Source organism: Zonotrichia albicollis, chromosome 10 (genome assembly GCF_047830755.1).
Source record: "Zonotrichia albicollis isolate bZonAlb1 chromosome 10, bZonAlb1.hap1, whole genome shotgun sequence".
NCBI classification, from domain to species: Eukaryota; Metazoa; Chordata; class Aves; order Passeriformes; family Passerellidae; genus Zonotrichia; species Zonotrichia albicollis.
The window spans coordinates 31295399-31314163 of NC_133828.1; the positions used below are offsets into that span (position 1 = coordinate 31295399).

Consider the following 18765-nt stretch of genomic DNA (forward strand, 5'->3'; position numbering starts at 1 on the left):
GTGCTTTGAGGTCCAGTTTTGAGGGTGCTGTGTTGGGGAATCATCCCCACATAGCAGTGTGACTTTGAAGTCCTCTTGAGGAAGAGGAGACCTCCCCGGGACTCCAGGCCACTCTGCCTCTTGTGACTGCATCCCCAGCGATCCCCAGCCTGCTTGTGAGACAAAGCATCCCCTGAGTGGCCCATCCTGCACCCCCACTGACCTCCCTCTGCCTCTAGGCTGGTGCCCTGGTACTTGCTGAGCTCTGTCTCTCGTTCCCAGCCATGCAGCCCCAAGGGCATGGATGGGGGTGCCCTGCTCCAACAGCCCTCCTACCCCACAGCCACAAGGCTGGGGGGGCTCTGGCTGCTGGGAGGGAGCGGACAGGGGAGGAAATAATGGGCCTTTCCTGCTGTGGGGAAAGCGTGGCCATTTCCAACCCAAACACCCCGGCGCTCAGCGGCCGCATACTTTCCCAGCGTCCCTCCCCTCCTTTATTCCTGAGGACATTGGCAATCAAACCCACGTTGGCCTCCTCTGCTGCTCCTGCAGTGAGGTCATCGAGCTGTGTTTGTGACATCCCGGCATTTCCATGGCAGCGCGCTGTGATGTCATAAGCCCGGGTTGCGGCCTCACAGCAGGAGCAGAATGATCTTATTAAAACAACACGGTCCCCATCCATGGCTGCTCACAGCTGGGGGACTCCAGTGCAGGGTAGCAGCCAGCAGACAGGCCTGTGGCAGCCAGGGGGATGATGAGGATGGTGCCCTCCCTGGGGCTATGTCACCAGTGGGAGACGCTGGTGACACAGGGCATGATCCAGTGCTCAGAGTGGAGGGTGGCCCCCAGGGCTGGGCTCCCAACTGATGCAAACAAACAAGCCACATGGTGCTGAAGTGACAGTGAATTTGGGGACAGCCATGCTAGGACTTACTCCTCAGCTCCCCCAGGCCTGGCCACAGTGCTGCCCACCTCTGGGACCAAGTGTCTGGGGCCTTATCGGGGTGCAGAGCCCTTTCATGTCAGGCTGGCGGGCGGCAAGCAGAGCTGATGAGGACCTGTCCCCAGATGACAGCAGTCCAGTGCTGACAGCGACTGTAGGGCCCATTCTTAAATTAGACAAGTCCCCCTCCCCCTGGCCAGCACTCCTGGCCCTGCCCCATGGCTGGACATGGCCTGGGACATCACGGCCCACAGCACTTTGCATGACCCACACACACATGTGCACACACTTGTGAGTACACACCACACCCGGGGAGGGCTGGTAATCCCTTGGGCACTGACAGGCGGGAGATGGATGGATGGATGGATGGATGGATGGATGGATGGATGGATGGATGGATGGATAGCCCTGGCTGGACAGGTAAGGGGGCTGGATGGGAAGAGTAATGTATGCATTTGTTGATGGATGGATGGATGAGTGTACAGAAAGCTCAGGAGATGGATAGAGAGATGGCTGTGAGAAAGCTGCTTGCGGGTGTGGATGGATGGATGGATGGATGGACAGATGGACAGGAGAAAAAAAAAGCCCTAGCAGCACTTTTTAGCCTGTAACTCTGGACATTGTTGCTCTTTCCAAACAACCTAAGTTTCACACAGCATCTGTCCTGGGAGAGAAGGGAACATCCACGTCCCAAGGGGAGAAAATTTGCCATTCTCGCTGCACAACAATTTGAAGGCCTGACCTCATGCTGCTGCAGCAGTGCACCCTCACTGCTAGCACAGAATCCACTCTCCAGTGGCCAAAGGGGAAACTGAGGCCAAGGTAACTGGCTTGCAGAGCAGCAAAGCTGAAACCACTGCTCCTCAGGGAGGCATGGGTGTGCGGCCAGTCCCACTTGCTCCAGCTCCCCACGCGTCCATCTGTCCGTCCATGGGAAGGACACGCATATCTGGGCTGCGAGCGATGCCGCTGTCCTTGGGCCCCCGGGGCTGTAAACATGATGTCATGTGGCACACACAGCTCACACAGCCCGCTCTGTGCATGGGTCCCCGCATGGGCTTCACAACCTCTGCGTGGGAGGCATCCACCATGGCCCACAGCCAAGGCAACTGGAGTCAGGAGATAAAATCAGGTTTGCTTTAGGCTGGAGCAAACAGCCTCTTGCAGGAGGAGTAAGGGACAGGGAGAGCAGATGGAAAAAGAGGAGACACCTCCCCGTCTTGGAGAGTTTGGCAGGGAGCAGAGGTGATGTGGGAAACTCCAGGAAAGCCCGACGCTGGTCTCGGGTCGGCTCCCTTTGCTCCTACTTGACTTAGAATAACTCCATAGGCACTTGAAGTCACTAATCAGCCAGGAGCACTTGAGAGCAGCCTGGGGCTGCCTCCCGTCTCCTGTGATAACAGCATGCCAGCCCCGGGTTCTCTCCGGCATCCCACTCTCACGTCTTTGGGGGGAAGCTCCTGGCCCACCAGGGTCCCATGGGGCACAAGGCAGGGGCAGCCTGGATCAGAGCCTTCTGCCAGGTACTAGGCACTCCATGGTGGTCATGGGGGACACACCATCATGCTGGTTGATTTGCCCTTTGTTTTAAAAGCTTTCTGCTGCCCCCAGGCCTCTGCCCAGGTCTGAGGGGTCAGACAGAGTGAAAGGAGGGGAAGGGGACCTTTGGGAGAGGGCCAAGAGGGTCCCACTTGAACTCTTTGTGTCAGAGAAGACCAGCTGTCTCCAGACCTGGGACTTGTGCACATTCCTCTTCTTCTCCCCATGTCCCCCTTTGCAGCCCCACTGGCCCCAGCGTGGCTCATGACTCAGGCAGTGACAGTGTGGTGACACACAGTTGATGTAGCAGGCTATCTCCAGTTCAGTGCTCTGGGCTGTTTACAGTCCTCAGTCCCAGGATCAGCCTTCTCACAGCCTGGGCTTTCCTGGGGATGAGTCAAGGGATGCCCTCCCCTGGGACGCCCCACTTCCTCCCCCCATTTGTGGGAGAGCAAATCGGGGTCAGTGGATGCAGCTCTGGGAAAGATTTCCAGCTCCTGGGTGACACTGCAAAGTCACATAAAGGAGGAGACCCTCCCTCTGAGGAGAATCAGCAGGCAGGACCCTCCATAAGCAGCGTGTGGTGGATGGCTGAGGGACAGAGGGGCAGGGGGTCCCACAGTGCCTGACTCTGCCCCCACAGGTCCTGCCAGGGAGATGAGATCGGACCTGACAATGGCTCTGTGGCATGAGTACAGTCACAGCATCCCTGGGGCAAAGTGACACACAGGATGTGACCTGCCACCCCCAGCTCCACATCCCCACGGCTGAAGACAGCATTTGCTCTCCCGCCTCTGCCGCCCTTGTCGCCAGGCTGGGCTGGCCCCGCGCTGCGGGACCTCCCGGGAGCTGGCGGTGTCCCTGGCTCCGGGGGCATCCTCCGGCCTGGAGGGGCCATGGCCCAGCCTGATCCCTTCGGAATCCCCGCGGGGAGACTGAGAGGGGCTGATTCACCGAGCCCTCCCGGCCCCCAGCACCGCCTCCCCCACAGCCCTGGCAGCGGCCCCGCCGCTCCCTCCGTCCGAGGGCGGGGAGCACAGCCTAGCGGCGGGAGCGGGAAGGAGCCGGGATAACGGGGCCCCGCTCCGAGTCCCGAGCAGGGTGGGGAGCACCGGGGACCGGCCCGGGGAGTCGCTGCCGTGGTACAGCCAGCGACTTTGTCCTTCCACAAAGCCGAGTGCCAGGTCCTGAACACAGGTCGGGGCGACCCTAGTACCGGTTTGTGTGATGGATGGATGGATGGATGGATGGATGGATGGATGGATGGATGGATGGATGGATGGATGGATGGATGGAGAGGTGCCCTGTGGAGGAGTCAGAGGCACTGGTGGATCAAAACCAGTAAAGGAGTCGATAATGTGCACTTGCAGATCACGTCTGAGACTGGAAAATAAGGAGCATGCCCAGCAGGGCAGGGAAGGTGGTTGCTTCTGCTCCACTGCACATTTGGAGAACCCACCTGAAGCAGAGCAGCTCTGGGGTCCTCAGTGCGAGACATGAACCTGTTGGAGCAGGTTCAGGCGAGCCAGACAAGGCTACAAAATGATCAGGGGGCTGGAGCCCCTCTCCCGTGAAGACAGGCTGAGATTTTTGTTGTGCAACCTGGAGAAGGTTATTGCAACTTTTCAATATATAAATGGGCTTATAAGAAAGATGGAGAGGGACCTTTTACCAGAAGTTGTGGAGTTTTCACTCTTTTTGCAAGTGGCAATTGTTTTAAACTGAAAGAGGTCTCAGGGTTCCTCTGCCCGGCAAAGGGAAGCACAGCAGGCTGGGAGAGGCCAGGGCATCCTCTGCCCGGGGGAGTGAGAGCTACAGGGTCTCAGTTTCCCAGGCTGGGAGCTCACAGAAGTCCTCGGGCGGGGACTCTCCTGCTGCACCGGCTCTGAACCCGGCCGGGGCAGAGCAAGCACAGAGCTGGCTGTGAGTAGCCATGAGATGGCAGCAGGCGCTCGTTCTTGGCTGTCCCAGCCTGGGGTGCCTGAGGGGTGTCTACAAGCACGGGGGTGCCTGTGTCCTGCACCCCAATCCCGGTCCCGCTGGCAGGGAGCACACAAAGCATCAGCCCGGAGCCTGGCCCGGGACACTCCCGGTGCCCTGGTGAGACAGGACCGAGGGCAACAGCAGCCACTCGCGGCGCTCCCAGATATCTGCCCAGCCTCACTCAGCCTCCCTGGCCAGGACCTTGTACCCAATGCCCGATAAGTGCAGTTAATGATCAGCACTGATGTCCCATGGTGTGGGACACTCCTGGAGTGACACTTGGACAGGGCCCTGCCTGCCCCACTGTCCCAGGCTGGCCAGAACAGACACGTCCTGCGTGCATGGTCTCAGACACCCAGCACGGTCCTGCTCACGGGCTGGACAGCTTGGCCTGCACCAGCCTGAGGCAGGAGCTGGCACTGTTCTCTCACTGGCATGAAAACATACCAAACCTCCCTCCAGTTTGGTGTCAGCAGCCACAGTGGGCTTACCAAGGTCTCCCCACCCGTGGTCCTGGCTGGCAGTGCCTGGAGAAAGTGGTGAGAAAGAGCCTGGGACAGTTTGGACCCAGCTCCCCACAGCACCATCCTGCCCTGCTGGGGGGTCAAGGCATACACAGGGGGGTGACAGGCAGGGAACAGAAGCAGGGCAGGATGGCTCAGTCCAGGAGGCCAAGCAGACCTAAAGAGCAGCCCAGTGGTGAACCTGGAGCTGATGCAAGGTGTGCAGGGTCTGGGATGTGAAATCCAGTGCCAGAGTGCAATGCCAGTGCTGGCACACGTTGTGCCCTGGCTGGTGCTGTGCCCAGTCCTTGTGCCTGTGCCTGGTGTGCAATGCCCAGCACCCACTGCCTATGGATGCAATGCCCAGGATACAGCAGCACCTGGTGCCACAGGCTCCATGGTGCCAGGGTGCTGTACCTGCCATGCCACGCCAGTGCTGGCTGCCAGCTGCCATGTGCAAAGCTCCACCAGGCACAGCACCTGGCACCCAGTAGCTGCTACGTGGCACCGGGCACCGCTGGTGCCATTTCCAGCACCCAGCACCCTCTGCCTGATCCGTGATGCTGCTGAGCAGTCACCACTGTCCAGTACTCGGTGTGTGGCTCATGGTGCCCAGTGTGCCGTACCGAGTACGTAGCACGCTGCAGCCGGTCTGCACGGCCCGGTGGAAGGTGTGCTGCAGCCGGCGCCCGGCGTACGGTACGGACTGCCCCGTGCCCGGTCCCGCTGAGCAGCAGCCGGTACCCCGCACCTAGAGCGCAGCAGCCGGGGCCAGCACCCGTTGCGCAACGCCGCGGGTGCGCGATTCTCTTGCCGGTGCGCGGTACCCGGTGCGCGATGCTCCGTCCCCGGTGCCGGTGCCCGGTCGCCGCCCCCGCGCCGCCCCCCGCACCGCCCCCGGTGCCGCCCCCCACCACCCTCGGTGCCTCCCCGCCCCGCCCCGTCCCGTGCGCTGCCGACGGAGCATGGCGGGCCCGAGCGGCGGGGCCCGGTGGCCGCTGCTGCCGCTGCTCCTGCGCCCCCGCCCGCCGCCGCCGCGCAGCAGCCCGGGACCGCCGCGCAGGACCGGGGGCTCGGCGGCAGCGGCGGCGGGGCCGGCGCGGCTGAAAGGACCGGAGGAGCTGCCGGGGCCGGGGCTGCTCCGTACTTTCGTCTGGCTGTTCCTGCGGGGCTACCTGCTGCACACGCACCGGCTGCAGGTGCGCCGGGGCAGCCGGCCCGGGGTGCGGGCGTGCGGGGTTCGGGCTGCGCGGGGGCCTGGCCACCCTGCTCGGGGGCGTAGCGGCGGAGGAGGGTTCGGAGGGGTGCGTGGGATGGAGGGGCTGCCGGGGGGCTGCAGGGAGGGTGCTGGACCCGGCGCTTTGCAAGGGAGGGAGTGGGTGCGGGCTGGGATCAAGGGGAGATGCGCTCCGGGGAGGGGGTGAGCTGCCGACAAGTGACGGCAGGGAGCTGAGCGGGGGCGGCAGTGCCGGGGAGCAGAGGGGCTGGGCGGTGGGGGGCACCCGGCGCCGTAGGGTGATGCTGGGGGCAGCAGGCAGAGAGGGGCCAGCAGAACCGAGTGACCTCGGGAGGGTCCAGCCTGCCCAGGGCTGTTCCAGCATCCCCGAGCCAGCCGTGCAGCTGAGGGCAAAGGTTTGGGGGCATCTCACAGGGTCCTGGCATCCCTGGGCTCCCGGCTGTGACAGCTGGAGGGAGCAGCGGTTTTTGGTGCAGGTGGCTGGGCTGGTTTTGGGCAGATGATACAAGACCGGGGAGGGGTAGGCAGAGGTATTTGTTTTCTTCTCTCAACACTTCCTCATACGTCGGATGAAGCAAGCAATGGGCTTGGCTGGCTGCAAGCCAGGCGGCATCTTCCAGCGCCCTGGAGCTCTGACCAGCCCGAGGAGCGTGCGGGATCAGGCCTCCCTGTCACCTCAGAGCACCAGGCACTGCTGGTTGGAGAAGGGGTTTTGGGGTGTAGGCACTGGAGCTCCCTCCTGCCCTTGGGACACAGCCTGGCTTTGCAGAAAGATGCCCACATGCTCTGGAGGTGCCTTTCCCCGTATCCAGGCAGCTCTAGCTCTCCAAGGCCTGCACTGTGTCAGGTCCTGGCTGCCAGCAGATGCTGGTGGGCAGGCTCCAAGCCGGAGCACAGCTGCCCCATGCCCAGGAGCTGCCTGCAGTACCAGGGCAGCCATCCCTCCCCCTCCTCCTGCCACCATGCACGAGGAACGAGGAACGTCTCCCTGTGGTGACGAATCCAGCTGAATCCAGGCACAGGCTGCGATGCAGACAGTCACCAAGGGAGATTGTACCACGTGCATCCCCGCAGCCACGGGGAACGGGGACCAGGGCTTGCCTGCTAAGTCCCCTGCCTCCCCCCCATGCTTGGCCATGCTCTGCAGGGGCTCTGGCAGTACCTGGGTGGGATGGAAAGTGGCCTTTGGACGTAGCCCTGCGCAGATCCATTTGGAAAGGGCTGCCCAGCTGCCCCCAAGGGATGCACTTGGAGGTCACGGTGCTCCCGGCCAGGGCAGCAGGCATGGCACCTGTGGCTGCAGACAAGGAGAAGGGAGCTGCAGCCAGCAGGGCCCAGAGCAGGGCTGATGTTGGTGAACGGGATAGCTGGCTTGTGGGCCCTGTGGCCCCAGGGCCATGCCCTGGACGTGACAGCCTGTTCTGGGAGCAGCCCAGTCATGCCCTAGCCTGGTGCTGTCCTCCCACTGCTGATCATTAACCATCCTTACTGGGTGGTGAGTTCAAGGACCCACTCAGCGACTGTTGTCCCCAGGTTAAGCAGAGCTGGGGCCATGCTGGAAGCAGCAGGACTTAGTCCTGCTGGTGGTTGCTGCAATGGTCCTGCATCTCAGCACACTCCTGTGCTTGGCTGTTGTCTCTGTCCCTGCTGTCCCTTCTTGGTCGTCCTTCCCCAAAAGACCCTCCAGGCTGTCACTGAATCTCTGGGGTGGGTGAAGAATATGCCAGTCTGTGCTGAGGGTCAGTGCCTGGTGTACTTAATGCTGGGAGAGGAAATGAGCCCAGAGACACCAGCCCAGGCCATCTGCAGAGCACTTCAAGGATGCTGCCAGCTTAGGGGCATCAGAGGCAGGTGCTTGAGCTGAGGTGATGCTGAGGGGTCCATGGGATGGGTGCAGATAGGCACATTCAGGGTTGAGGCAGGGAGGATCTGACCCAGCTCGTCCCATTGACCCTGCCATGCTTTGTGCATCACAGGTGATATCCCGACGCCTCTATGGACCTATCTGGAAGTCAACCTTCGGACATTATAGGAACATCAACATTGGGAGCCCAGTGGTGCTGGAGCAGCTGCTGCGGCAGGAGGGCAAGTACCCGATGCGGAGCGACATGGCGCTGTGGAAGGAGCACCGGGACACCCGGCGCCTGCCCTACGGACCCTTCACCGAGTGAGTCCCGCCCTGGCTGCGCTCTCTGGGCCAGCACACATCTCCTGCCCCTCCCCTAGGTGCAGGGCCCAGGTGCCCGTTGGCTTTACTCCCACTCCTGCAAGCTGCCTGTCCCTGCCAAGCAGAAGGGCATGGCCATGGCGGGTGGAATGACCCCTGGGATGGCTCCAGCCTGGGTGGGGAGTGTGCACACAGGGATTGGGGAACTGCTGCCAGCCACTGCCCCCTGCCCATCCGTGCCCCCGGCGCTGAACCTCGTCCCCATGCAGGGAAGGGGAGCGCTGGTACCGCCTGCGCCAGGTGCTCAACAAGCGGCTGCTGAAGCCCTCGGAGGCGCTGCTGTACGCGGACGCCATCGGGGAGGTGGTGTCAGACCTGATGGTGCGCCTGCGGGAGGAGCGGAGCCGCAGCCCCTCGGGGGTGCTGGTGGGGGACGTGGCCAACCTGCTCTACCGCTTTGCCCTGGAAGGTAGGGGTGTCCTCTCCCTCACCCCCACCCTGTCCCACCGTTCCCATTCCGCCAGAGGTCTGGATGCTGTTTGTCCCCCACAGGCATCTCTTACATCCTCTTCGAGACCCGCATCGGGTGCCTCAAGCAGCAGGTCCCTCCTGAGACCCAGCACTTCATTGACTCCATCAACCTCATGTTCAAGAACTCCATCTTTGCCACAGTCCTGCCCCGATGGAGCCGCAAGGTGCTGCCCTTCTGGGACCGTTACCTGGACAGCTGGGACACCATTTTCGCCTTTGGTGAGCGGTGACAGTGGGGGTCCAGTGTGGTGGCACTGTACTCCCTAAAGACCCTCAAAAGCAGGGCAGTCCCTGGCCAAATGTCTTTTTGGCAGCCCTTGCTCTGTCAGCTCTGGTTCCTGCTCTCTGTCCCTGCAGGCAAGAAACTGATTGACCGAAAGATGGAGGAGCTGGAGGGGCAGGTGGAGCGTGGCACGGAGGTGTCTGGCTACCTGAGCTACCTGCTGGCCAGTGGCAGACTCAGCCTGGATGAGGTCTATGGCAGCGTGGCCGAGTTGCTGCTGGCTGGTGTGGACACGGTGAGAGCCAGGCAGCTGCTGTCAGGGGATCCCTGGTGTGCTCCATGCCCAGGGGAGCCCATGGGGCCATGCTCCACCCAGCCCTTGTGAGCTCTAGCCCAGTTGGGACTGATGCTCCAGAGGGGCAAACCTTCAGGAATTGGTCAATACAGATCCCATCCTCTGCTCTGCTTTGTATCCTGCTCCCTGCCTCCCTCTCCACTGTGCTTGCTGCCCCTCACCCCTGACTTTTCTGCATACCAGAGCAGGGGCTCTCTGGTGCCGTACTGATGCTGTGCTTGGCACAAGGCTGCTCAGGTACTGGCCCCAGTTCCTTCACTCCCCTTGGTGCTCCACTCCCCAGACCTCCAACACGCTGTCCTGGGCTTTGTACCACCTCTCCCGGGACCCAGACATCCAGGAGACCCTGTACCAGGAGCTGAAAGCTGTTGTGCCTCCCGACCGGTTTCCTGCTGCTGAGGATATCCCCAAGCTGCCGATGCTTCGGGCCATTATCAAGGAGACTCTGAGGTACATCCCAGCCTTGTCCCTGCCCTCACATGCGGGTCACCAGCCCCTTCTCCAGGGGAGATGCACCAACCAGGCAGGAGGCAAGGCTGGATTTCAGTCCCTCTGGACTGTGAATATCCACCTCTCCCCTGGGGAGCTGCTGAGCCTTGTCCTCGTGTCTTGTCTCGCTCTCTCCTGGATCTCCGGATGAGTTCTGCTCCCCCACTAACTCTCTCCATATCCCAGAGTCTACCCTGTGGTGCCCACCAACGCCAGGGTCTTCTATGAGAAGGACATTGTCATCGGAGACTACCTCTTCCCCAAGAATGTGAGTGGGGGCCGTGCTGTGGGGGACCCCCTCTGCACTCAGTGGGGTCATTAAACCCCAGTTTCCCCCTGCAGACCCTCTTTGTCCTGGCGCACTACGCGATGTCCCATGATGAGACCTACTTCCCCGAGCCCGAGCGGTTCCTGCCCCAGCGCTGGCTCCGGGGGCACGGCTCCCCTCACCACCCCTTCAGCTCCATCCCCTTCGGCTACGGGGTCCGCGCGTGCGTTGGGCGCCGCATCGCTGAGCTGGAGATGCACCTGGCCCTTGCCAGGGTAAGTAGGGATCCTTCCACTCTGGGTGTCTTGCCATGAGCTGGGATATGCATCCCAGAGAGTCCCTGAGGCACTGCCAACTCCTCTTCTCCCCACAGATGATCCAGGCATTTGAGGTGCGGCCAGACCCCCGTGGCGTAGAAGTGACATCTGTGTCCCGCATTGTCCTGGTGGCTGACAAGCCCATCAACCTGGAATTCATCGCTCGCCCGGGAGCCCCCTGACTGCACGTCCACCCCCACCCTGAGTGCCAGATGGAGATCCCCCTTACTGCCCCACAAGGAGGACAGGAAGGCAAACCCCTTCCCTGGCTAGCTTGGGCCAGGGGGCTCACAGCCCCACAGTGGGAAAGGTGTGGGGGATGAGAGATTGACCCAAATCACCCCTGGGCCACTAGTAGCCCCTTGCCCAAAATCAGCAGGAGGCTGGGGGAACTGCTGTGCCTTTGACACACTGCAGGGGGGTAGTGTCCCCCCCATCCCATGCCCAGCTGGGCTGTGTCAGAAACCCGGGAGCCCTTTTGGGGCTGGGGGAAAGCAGGGAGGGGGCTTGCAGCCATTCAGTGTCTCCTTCGTCCTGTCCTTGTGTAGCTGCGCGTGGATCTGTGCCTGGAGCCAGGACATCTGGGTCCTCTCTGAACAGCTGACCTTGGCCTCAGAAACTTCTCTGTGCCTCACTTTTCCCCTTGCCCCCAGGGGAGGGTTGAGTGCTGGTGGTGTTTGGGGTTTGCGCCTTTCCCAAGGGACAGAGCCAGCCATGGTCCTGGGAAAGCCCAGCAATAACACATTCCTCATGATGGGAGGAGGCCTGTCACCACCCAGGACTGGTATTGCATCCCCTGGCAGAGCCAGCCTGCTCAGGCGGGGTGTTTAGTTCCTGGGACTTTCCACTGTCAGCCTTTATTGCGCTGAGATGCTGATATGGGGTAACAGGAATGGCAGGGCTCACTGCAGGCAAAGCAGGACAAGAAAGATCAGCTCAGCATCCCCTACCCCCAAGCCAGGACCATTGCAAGGCTCACAGCTGGTAGCAGTCACAGGCAGGGGATGCATTGCCTTTTGCCCAGAGGCCTCGAGGGATGGGGCATGGGACATTTTTAACAGTCAACCCCTCATACTTTCCTGCTTCTTGGACTGAGGGAAGCAGCAGGCAGAAACCTTGCTGGTACCAAAGCTTTTGTCCCTCAGTGTGTCCCTGAAGGGACCTGCACACCACCACGATGATTAAGACTGCGTGCCCTGTGTCCCCATCCCCTTGGTTCTCCCCCCGAGTTACTGCTCTGCCAGTGCCAAACTTGCTGGCAAACAGCCAGTACCCCTTTCCCAGCCTGGTTCCCTCCAGAGGAGTCATGCCCAGCTTTACCCCAGAAAGGCAAGAGGCAATTCTTCGATCAGGCTGTTTTGTTACAGCAAGGCTGAACAGACTAACAAATAAATAAATATCCCCTGCCCACCCCAAAACGTGCACAGGGTCTCCATGCAAGTGCCCATCCTGCTGCCAGCTCTGGCATGGGCTGTGCCTCTGCCAGAGAGCTCCAGCCCCGTGTGACCCTAAAATAAAAAAGCCTGTGTGTGCAGCTGAGCCTACGCTACCAGGCACCAAGCACAGACAGCGGGACTGTGTTCACTAGGAGGGAGCCACAATAGAAACACTCAGATCCATCAGCAGGATGGCAGAGGGTGGCCAGGTCCTCTGGGGCTGTATGGGGCTCTGCCCAGCTGCAGGCATGTTGCAGCCCCTCAGCATAGTGCCCACTGAGCATTGCTGTGTGCTCACTGGCAGGAGGCACCCCTGGGTCCCACTGTCAGTGTCTCTGCCTCTCCAAGACCAGCAGGATCTAGCCCTGGACTCGAGACGAGCCCGAGGACTGGGGTGAACAGGCATGTCCTCCCCACAGAGAGCCTTTGGGCCCAAGCCTCCTTCTCACAGGTCACGCAGGAGATCCCCAAGTCAGACAAGACAGTGGCATTTCCCTGGTGTCTTCAGAGTGAGGATCGATTGATGCCTGTGGGGCAAGAGAGCGTGTGAGACCATAACCCCCAATGAGTGCTGGACTGGCCACCCTGTGACATGGCCCCTCCAACATCCCAGTGGACACTGGGGTCTTTCCTCCGGTCCTTGCTTGCATGCAAGCCCTGGGGTAGGAGGGAGGGAAGCTTGGCTGGCATGGGACATCTCAGTGGCCCTCTGCAGCTCCTGATACAGCTGCCCCTGGGGCATCAGGGACAGGGTGAGCAAAGGCACTGTGATAGGGGGAGGGGAGCAAGGGGGATATCCCATTGGTGGCTAACACACACCATCCCCAGTCCCCTTCTGTGCAGAGCATGTGGGCATTGCTGGGGGAACTGGTAGGCACAGGCCTGTCCCAACCCACTGCCCACCACCACCCCAAAAAGCATAATTACCTTTGGGAAGCAGCTGGGACCTGGAGCCAGCTCCCCCCTCCTCATTTCACCCCTACAGAGGTGCCACAGTGAGTGCCAGGACCATGCCCATCCACAGCCAGTGAGGATTCACCAGGCAGTGGGTGAGCAGAGCCGGCTGCAGGTGGCCAGGCAGTGTAGTTCCAGTGCCACCTGGGAGTGAGCCCTGTCTCTGGAACAGACAGTTTTGGGGCTGCTGCAAGTGGAGGGGGTGGGGGGCTCTGCCAGCTGGAGCCCATGGGCTGGCCACATTTTGTTTATGGCTGGTGGTGGGCAGCAGGTCCGGGGTGTGTGAGTGGTGGTCTGTCCGTTCTGTGTCCCTTGGGAATGGCACTGGAGGTGCTCAGGTCTCAGGAGGGGAATGAGGCAAGATAAAAAATAGGCTTTTATCTTAGGGTGCATCACACCCTAAAACCTTCATCTAGCCCAAAGCCCAGGGACCTGCAAAACCTGCATTCCACACGCTGCCTGAATGGGATTCTGGCAGTGTCTCCATGGAAGGTGCCCTCATCCTTCCTCACAGTCATCAGGGATCCCTGTGATCCTTGTGTACCCCTGGGACAAGCAGCCTCTGCATCCTGCTGTCCCCACCTGGGCATCCAGCGCTGCCAGACCCCAGCCCCAGCCTCCTCCATCCCCCAAGACCACTTTGGATGGGGCAGAGGCAGAGGCAGGAGCCCCAGCAGCAGGGAGGGGACAGGCACACAGCAATGCAGGGGTGGCGCCTACCTGAAGTGGAGAGAAATTGAGGGTGCAAGTGGAGAAAGATGGAGCACCGTGGGCTAAGAGTTAAGAGCATCAATACCTGCAGGAGTGAGCACAAGGGCCTGCAGGATGTCAGAGAGGGAGACGATGCCCCGCGGGTAGCGGTTTTCATCCACCAGAACCAGGCGATGGACCTGTGGGTGCAGGCAGAGCATCACGGGCAGGCTGGGCAGCTGGCAGCCGTGGCTGGCACAGGGCACTTCGGCCTGTGGGTGCAGGCAGAGCATCACGGGCAGGCTGGGCAGCTGGCAGCCGTGGCTGGCACAGGGCACTCGGCCACTCACCTGCTCCTTGGCAATGCGGTCAATTATGTCCTCCATGGGTTCGTGGGGGTAGCAGGTGAGGACCCCCTCCAGGCAGATGCTGCGCTGCCGCAGCGCCTCCCTCACACTGATGTCCAGGTTGTTGTAGGTCTTTTGGGCTGCCAGGTGCTGTGATAGATGTGTCCCCATTCAGCGCCCCAAGGCATCCTTACACCCCATTCTGCCAACCAGAGAGGGGACACCGAGCCCAGGAGATGCACAGAGAAAATGTGCACTGGCACGTGCAATGACAGTGCATGTGGGGTGGGTTGGCATGGGCACAGACAGGTATAAGCACCCCACCAGCGCATGCAAGGGGCCAAACTTGAGCCTGGGCATGCACACACGCAGGGTACTCACAATGACATCAAACCGCGAGTACAGGCCAACCACCTGCCCTGCAAAGAGAAACAGAGCAGGGGCTGCAGAAGGGGCCCTAGGGACCACCTGCCATGTTCCTCCCACACCCAAGGGGCAGCCTAAGGGTCAGGAGAGGGGTTTTGGGTAGGGATGGTGCTGGAGCTGCTAGCAGAGGGAGATGAGGACGTCACATTTTCCCTCCCCAGGTACCAGCATCATTGATGACAGGCAAGGCGGAGACACGGCGATCCACAAAAATCTCCAGGGCAGTGTGGACTGGGGCAGTCTCAGCCACGACGGCCAGATCACGGAAGGTGCCAATGCACAGTTCCTGCACTGTTTTCTTCAGGAAGCGTGGCTTGGGGATGGTAGAAGCCTTCAATGGGACAGGGCAGGGCTGGGCTGGCACCTGCATGTACCTTGACACCCTTGCCTGTGACACCAGCCATGAGCGTGCACAAACAGCCCCAGCACTCACAAAGATGTGGAGGAACTTGAGGATGCGCTTGTGCGTCAGGATGTGCAGGACATTGCCCGAGACAGGCTCAATGACAGGCAGGCGGTGGATCTTGTGCTTGATCAGGGAGTAGACAGCATCGAAGAGGCTGTGGGTGATGTGGACATCGTGGTGGGACAGGGCTGTGTTCAGGTGCACACACCCCACTGCAAGGGGTGTGCTCCCCCTCAGTGGACAGATTCTCACCTATTGCTCGGAGAGATGTAGACCAGTGGCTTGAGGGAGCCCTGCAGGTACACCTCTGCCAAGGGACAGAGCTATGAGAGGAGGTCCTCCAGCCCTCTCTTGCAGCCCCACAATCCCAGAGCCCACCTCCATGCCCTGTGTGACAACATCAGCCCAGCTACCCACATGTTTTTTACCTCTCCAGGTCTCAATCTTGTGCTCCTCCACCTCGTAGATCTGCACCTGGAGGCAGGGAAATGCCCTGGTCGTGGTGGCTCCATGGGGGACTGAGGGCACTCTGAGACACTGCCCCCTTCCTTGGGCATCGTGCCCCAACACTCAAACACAGGGATTAAATTTTGGGGGCCAAGCAGGGGAGCAACAAGTAGATGCTGATCTGGCCCGGAATCATTCCCTGGTCATTGTCTAGCAATTAAGAAGGGACCAGGAGTGGTGGGGACAGCTACTCCCTGCCCCATGCGTGTCCTGATCCCCCAAGCCCTCCTCGTGGCACTCACCAAAGGTGAGCGGTAGTAGCGGTGCAGGATGTTGATGAAGTCGGTGATGGTGAGCATCCCTGTGGAGACACATGGGGCTGGCAGTGCTGCCTGTACCCGCTCTGCCAGGCAGGGGCTGGGGCCAGGCATTGCTTCTGCCACTCACCCACAAAGCTCTGCGTCTTGCTGTCCCAGAGTGGGGCAGCACGAACCCCGTTGGCCACCAGTGCCAAAAAGGCTTTCTTGATCTGCTGGCAGAGTGCAGAGGGGTTCAGAGGATCCCCAAGCTTGCTTCTTCACTGCCCATCCCCACTCATCCCCCAGGTTATCACCTCCAGGGAGATGTCAAAGACAACGAGCTTGCAGCTGGTGGGGATGGCATCATAGCAGCAGTGGCTCCTCAAGAAGTGCATATAGACCTCAGCATCAGGGGTCTGAAACTCGGTCTCTGGGCCCAGCCCCAGTATCTCATTTCCCAGTGTGAAGGTGACAGGTCTCCTGTATTCTTCCTCCTCCTCTTCCTCCTCCCTGGGGCATACAGCCTTCGGAAACCCTGCGGGCAAAGTCACCCCAGCCCTAGCCAGTAAGCTGAGCTGCTGGGTCTCAGCTGCTGGGTCTCCCTCCTGCCTGGGGGGAGCAGGGGATGCTGCTGACAGAGCCCCCTGTTCCAAATTCCACAGGAACAGTTCTCCATAGCTGTTCTCCAGCCTGGGGCAGACTCCAGCTGAGGAGAGGGGTATGGGCAGGGTGGGCAGAGAACCAAAGCACTTGTCACAAGGTAAGGCAGTCCCCCCTCCTACATACCTAGATTCTTCCTGCTACCCACCTTCTTCCTCAGGGCATGCAACAGCATCCAGCAGCGCCACCTGAGAGGGCACACAGTGAGCAGGGGTCAGCAGGAGTCAACTCAGTCTTTTCCCACCCATGGATTCTGCCTGCACCCACCCAGCTGCTCTGCCCACCCAAGCCAGGCAGAGAGAACTGTCTTTTCAGGGTGGGGATGTGGGCACCCCCCACCAGCCCAGGACCCCCAGAGTCTCCACGGCAGCTCCAGTCCGGGACGCCCAGCTTGTCCTCCTGCTCTGGGGAGACAGCAGGGATCTCCAGAGCAGGACAAAGCATGGATGGCAGGACCTCCTGCCTTCTCTCTCAGCTGCTGGAGCCAAGCATGTCCCACAGCGGCTCTGCACCCATCCTCTCCCAGTCCCAAGGTGTAAATTCCGTTCTCACTTCTTCCTGTGCAGAGAGCCTCACCAACCCCATTGGGCCCTCCCAGGGACCAGGTCCATCCCAGGAAACCGATACTAAACAAAGCAGCAGCCCGAGGAAGAAGGGAACACACAGCGCCGGATGGCTGACCCCGTTCCCCCAGTCCCCAGGAGACCCTATTTAACACAGCAGCACATGCAGAGGGAAGAGCTACCCCAGCCACAAATCTTCCTGACAGAGCCAAAGTTTACAGGCCACCCTAAAATAATGAAGGCACGGAGACGGGGACCACCACTCCCTAAGGAGCCTAGAGCCAACACGGAGAAGGAAGAGACCCTGCACCACCTGCCCCGACCATTCCCAAGGGGCTTGGCACAGCTGGGACAAGGACGTCCTTGTCCCCAGGGCTGCATGTCGGAGGGAAGGGGTCCGTCAGCCGCCCACATTCTCCTGCCCCCGGGGTGGCCTGTCCCCAATCGGGGGTCTGTCGTGCCGCGCCCCCCACCCAGCCTTACGGTACCTGGGACGCGGCGGGGCCACGGAGCCGCTCCATGCTATCTGCGGGGCAGCGCTGCTATTCTGGGCCCGCGGCTGGCGCGGCCCTGGCAGATAGAGTGTCAGCGAGCAATGCCAGCCATGCCCCCACCGCCACCGCCGCGGGGGGGGACGCGGCCGACACCGCCGAGCAGCGCCCGCAGCCACCGAGCAGCCTCGGGCTGAACTAGGTGGTGGCGGCCCCGGGGGCAGCGCAGGCCCTGGGGCCCCGAGGAAGGGCGCGATGGAGGGATGGCTGGGGGCAGAGAGTGGAGGGACACCCCGCTCCGCGCCCCCCGTCCTCCAGGAGCGGTGCTCCGCGCCGCCGGGACGCGGCCCAGCCTGCCCCGTGCTGCCCGGCCCCGCCGCGGTGGGGAACGCAGCATTCCCCTCTCCACGGGGATGCTGGAGAATGGCTGGATCCAGCCACGGGCTGGGTGGATGCGGACCCTTTGTCCTCGGCGCTGCCCAGCCCTGCCTGTCCCTGCCCCGGATCCTGCTGCAGCTCACTGTCCTGGGGTGACCCTGCTCCCACGGCGGGGACAGCCCGACCTGTGGGTTAGTAACCTCCTTCCTTGCCGCGGGGCCATTCCCTCCTGCTCGCCCTCTGCCCGCTCCCGGCTCCGATTTCTATTTCTGGGAGGCTGTGGGCTGGCTGCAGGGTTGGTGGCTACAGGGCTAAAGATACAGCTCTCTGGCTGCAGGGGACAGCTGGATATAGGCCCATGGCGAGGTACAAGGAGTTCCCTGGTGCTGCCTCAGAGCAGGCAGGAAGAGGAGGGACGAGCTCGGTGCTGGCTCACAGGGTGGTCCAAGTCCTGCAGCGGTGCAGGGGCCCATGAGGCCAGACCCTTACAGCTGTGCTGAGCAGAACAGCCTGGCTCCAGCCTGGCCATCGTGGGTGCTGGCAGCAGGGAAGGGAGCAGGCATCTCCACTTTCGGAGGCTATTTTCAGGTGCTGGAGAGAAGCCGAGGAGAGATGAGATTGTCACCAAGGAGACCAGAGAAACAGGGCCCAGTACTGGGAAATGGTGGGCTGCGAGGAGAGGGGAGGGAAAGGCTCTCTAACAGACCCAGGGCCCACACATCAGCACCTCCTCTGGGCCCCAAGAACCTGCCCATGCACCCAGCATTCACCTACCATACTGGGGGGACAGAACCCTGAAGCAGCAAGGGCCAGCTCTCAGCACCCAACCCTTCCTACCCCCCCTTGTAAGGTTGGACTGAACTGTTCCCCTTGATTAACGATGCATGGGATAGTCCCTAACACATACGAAAGACTCCAGACCAAAGCAGTTATGCTGGGAGCTGCTTTTCCATGCAGGAGGGTATGTTCACCTGCCACAGGGCAGCAAGAATTACCCCAAGGCCTGGGAAGGACAGGGAAGTGGGTGGTAGCACAAACCCTCCCTGTATCAGAGCCTAGTGAAGCATGGGAAGGGGTGAGCTTCCCACCAGACCCAAAGAGGTCAGGGAAAGGAAGGCAGATGAGAACCAGGAA

The 18765-nt window shown here is 61.2% G+C and overlaps 2 protein-coding genes across 4 annotated transcripts; one reads left to right on the forward strand and one right to left on the reverse strand.

Annotated features, from left to right (window-relative positions):
- Nucleotides 1-5869: 5869 nt before the first annotated feature.
- Nucleotides 5870-12103, forward strand: CYP27A1 (cytochrome P450 family 27 subfamily A member 1). Its single transcript, XM_005485280.2, has 9 exons — nt 5870-6146; nt 8161-8351; nt 8621-8820; nt 8904-9101; nt 9240-9400; nt 9744-9910; nt 10136-10217; nt 10292-10492; nt 10591-12103. The coding sequence occupies exons 1-9, from the start codon at nt 5913-5915 to the stop codon at nt 10714-10716; spliced, it is 1560 nt and encodes a 519-aa protein (XP_005485337.1). The 5' UTR covers nt 5870-5912; the 3' UTR covers nt 10717-12103.
- On the reverse strand, nt 9240-18633 carry PRKAG3 (protein kinase AMP-activated non-catalytic subunit gamma 3). Of its 3 annotated transcripts, none has more exons than XM_074548686.1 (13): nt 17251-18633; nt 16348-16387; nt 15854-16074; nt 15688-15769; nt 15543-15601; nt 15222-15267; nt 15046-15100; nt 14821-14947; nt 14553-14718; nt 14343-14380; nt 13965-14111; nt 13645-13814; nt 9240-12497 (listed from the first exon to the last, which is right to left on the reverse strand). In XM_074548686.1, the coding sequence occupies exons 1-12, from the start codon at nt 17281-17283 to the stop codon at nt 13698-13700; spliced, it is 1131 nt and encodes a 376-aa protein (XP_074404787.1). In that variant the 5' UTR covers nt 17284-18633; the 3' UTR covers nt 9240-12497; nt 13645-13697. The 3 variants fall into 3 exon arrangements, with proteins under 3 accessions (XP_074404787.1, XP_074404786.1, XP_074404785.1); XM_074548685.1 differs by having other exon boundaries at nt 16326-16387; nt 17251-17883; XM_074548684.1 differs by having other exon boundaries at nt 15688-15772; nt 16326-16387; nt 17251-17883.
- Nucleotides 18634-18765: the final 132 nt, after the last annotated feature.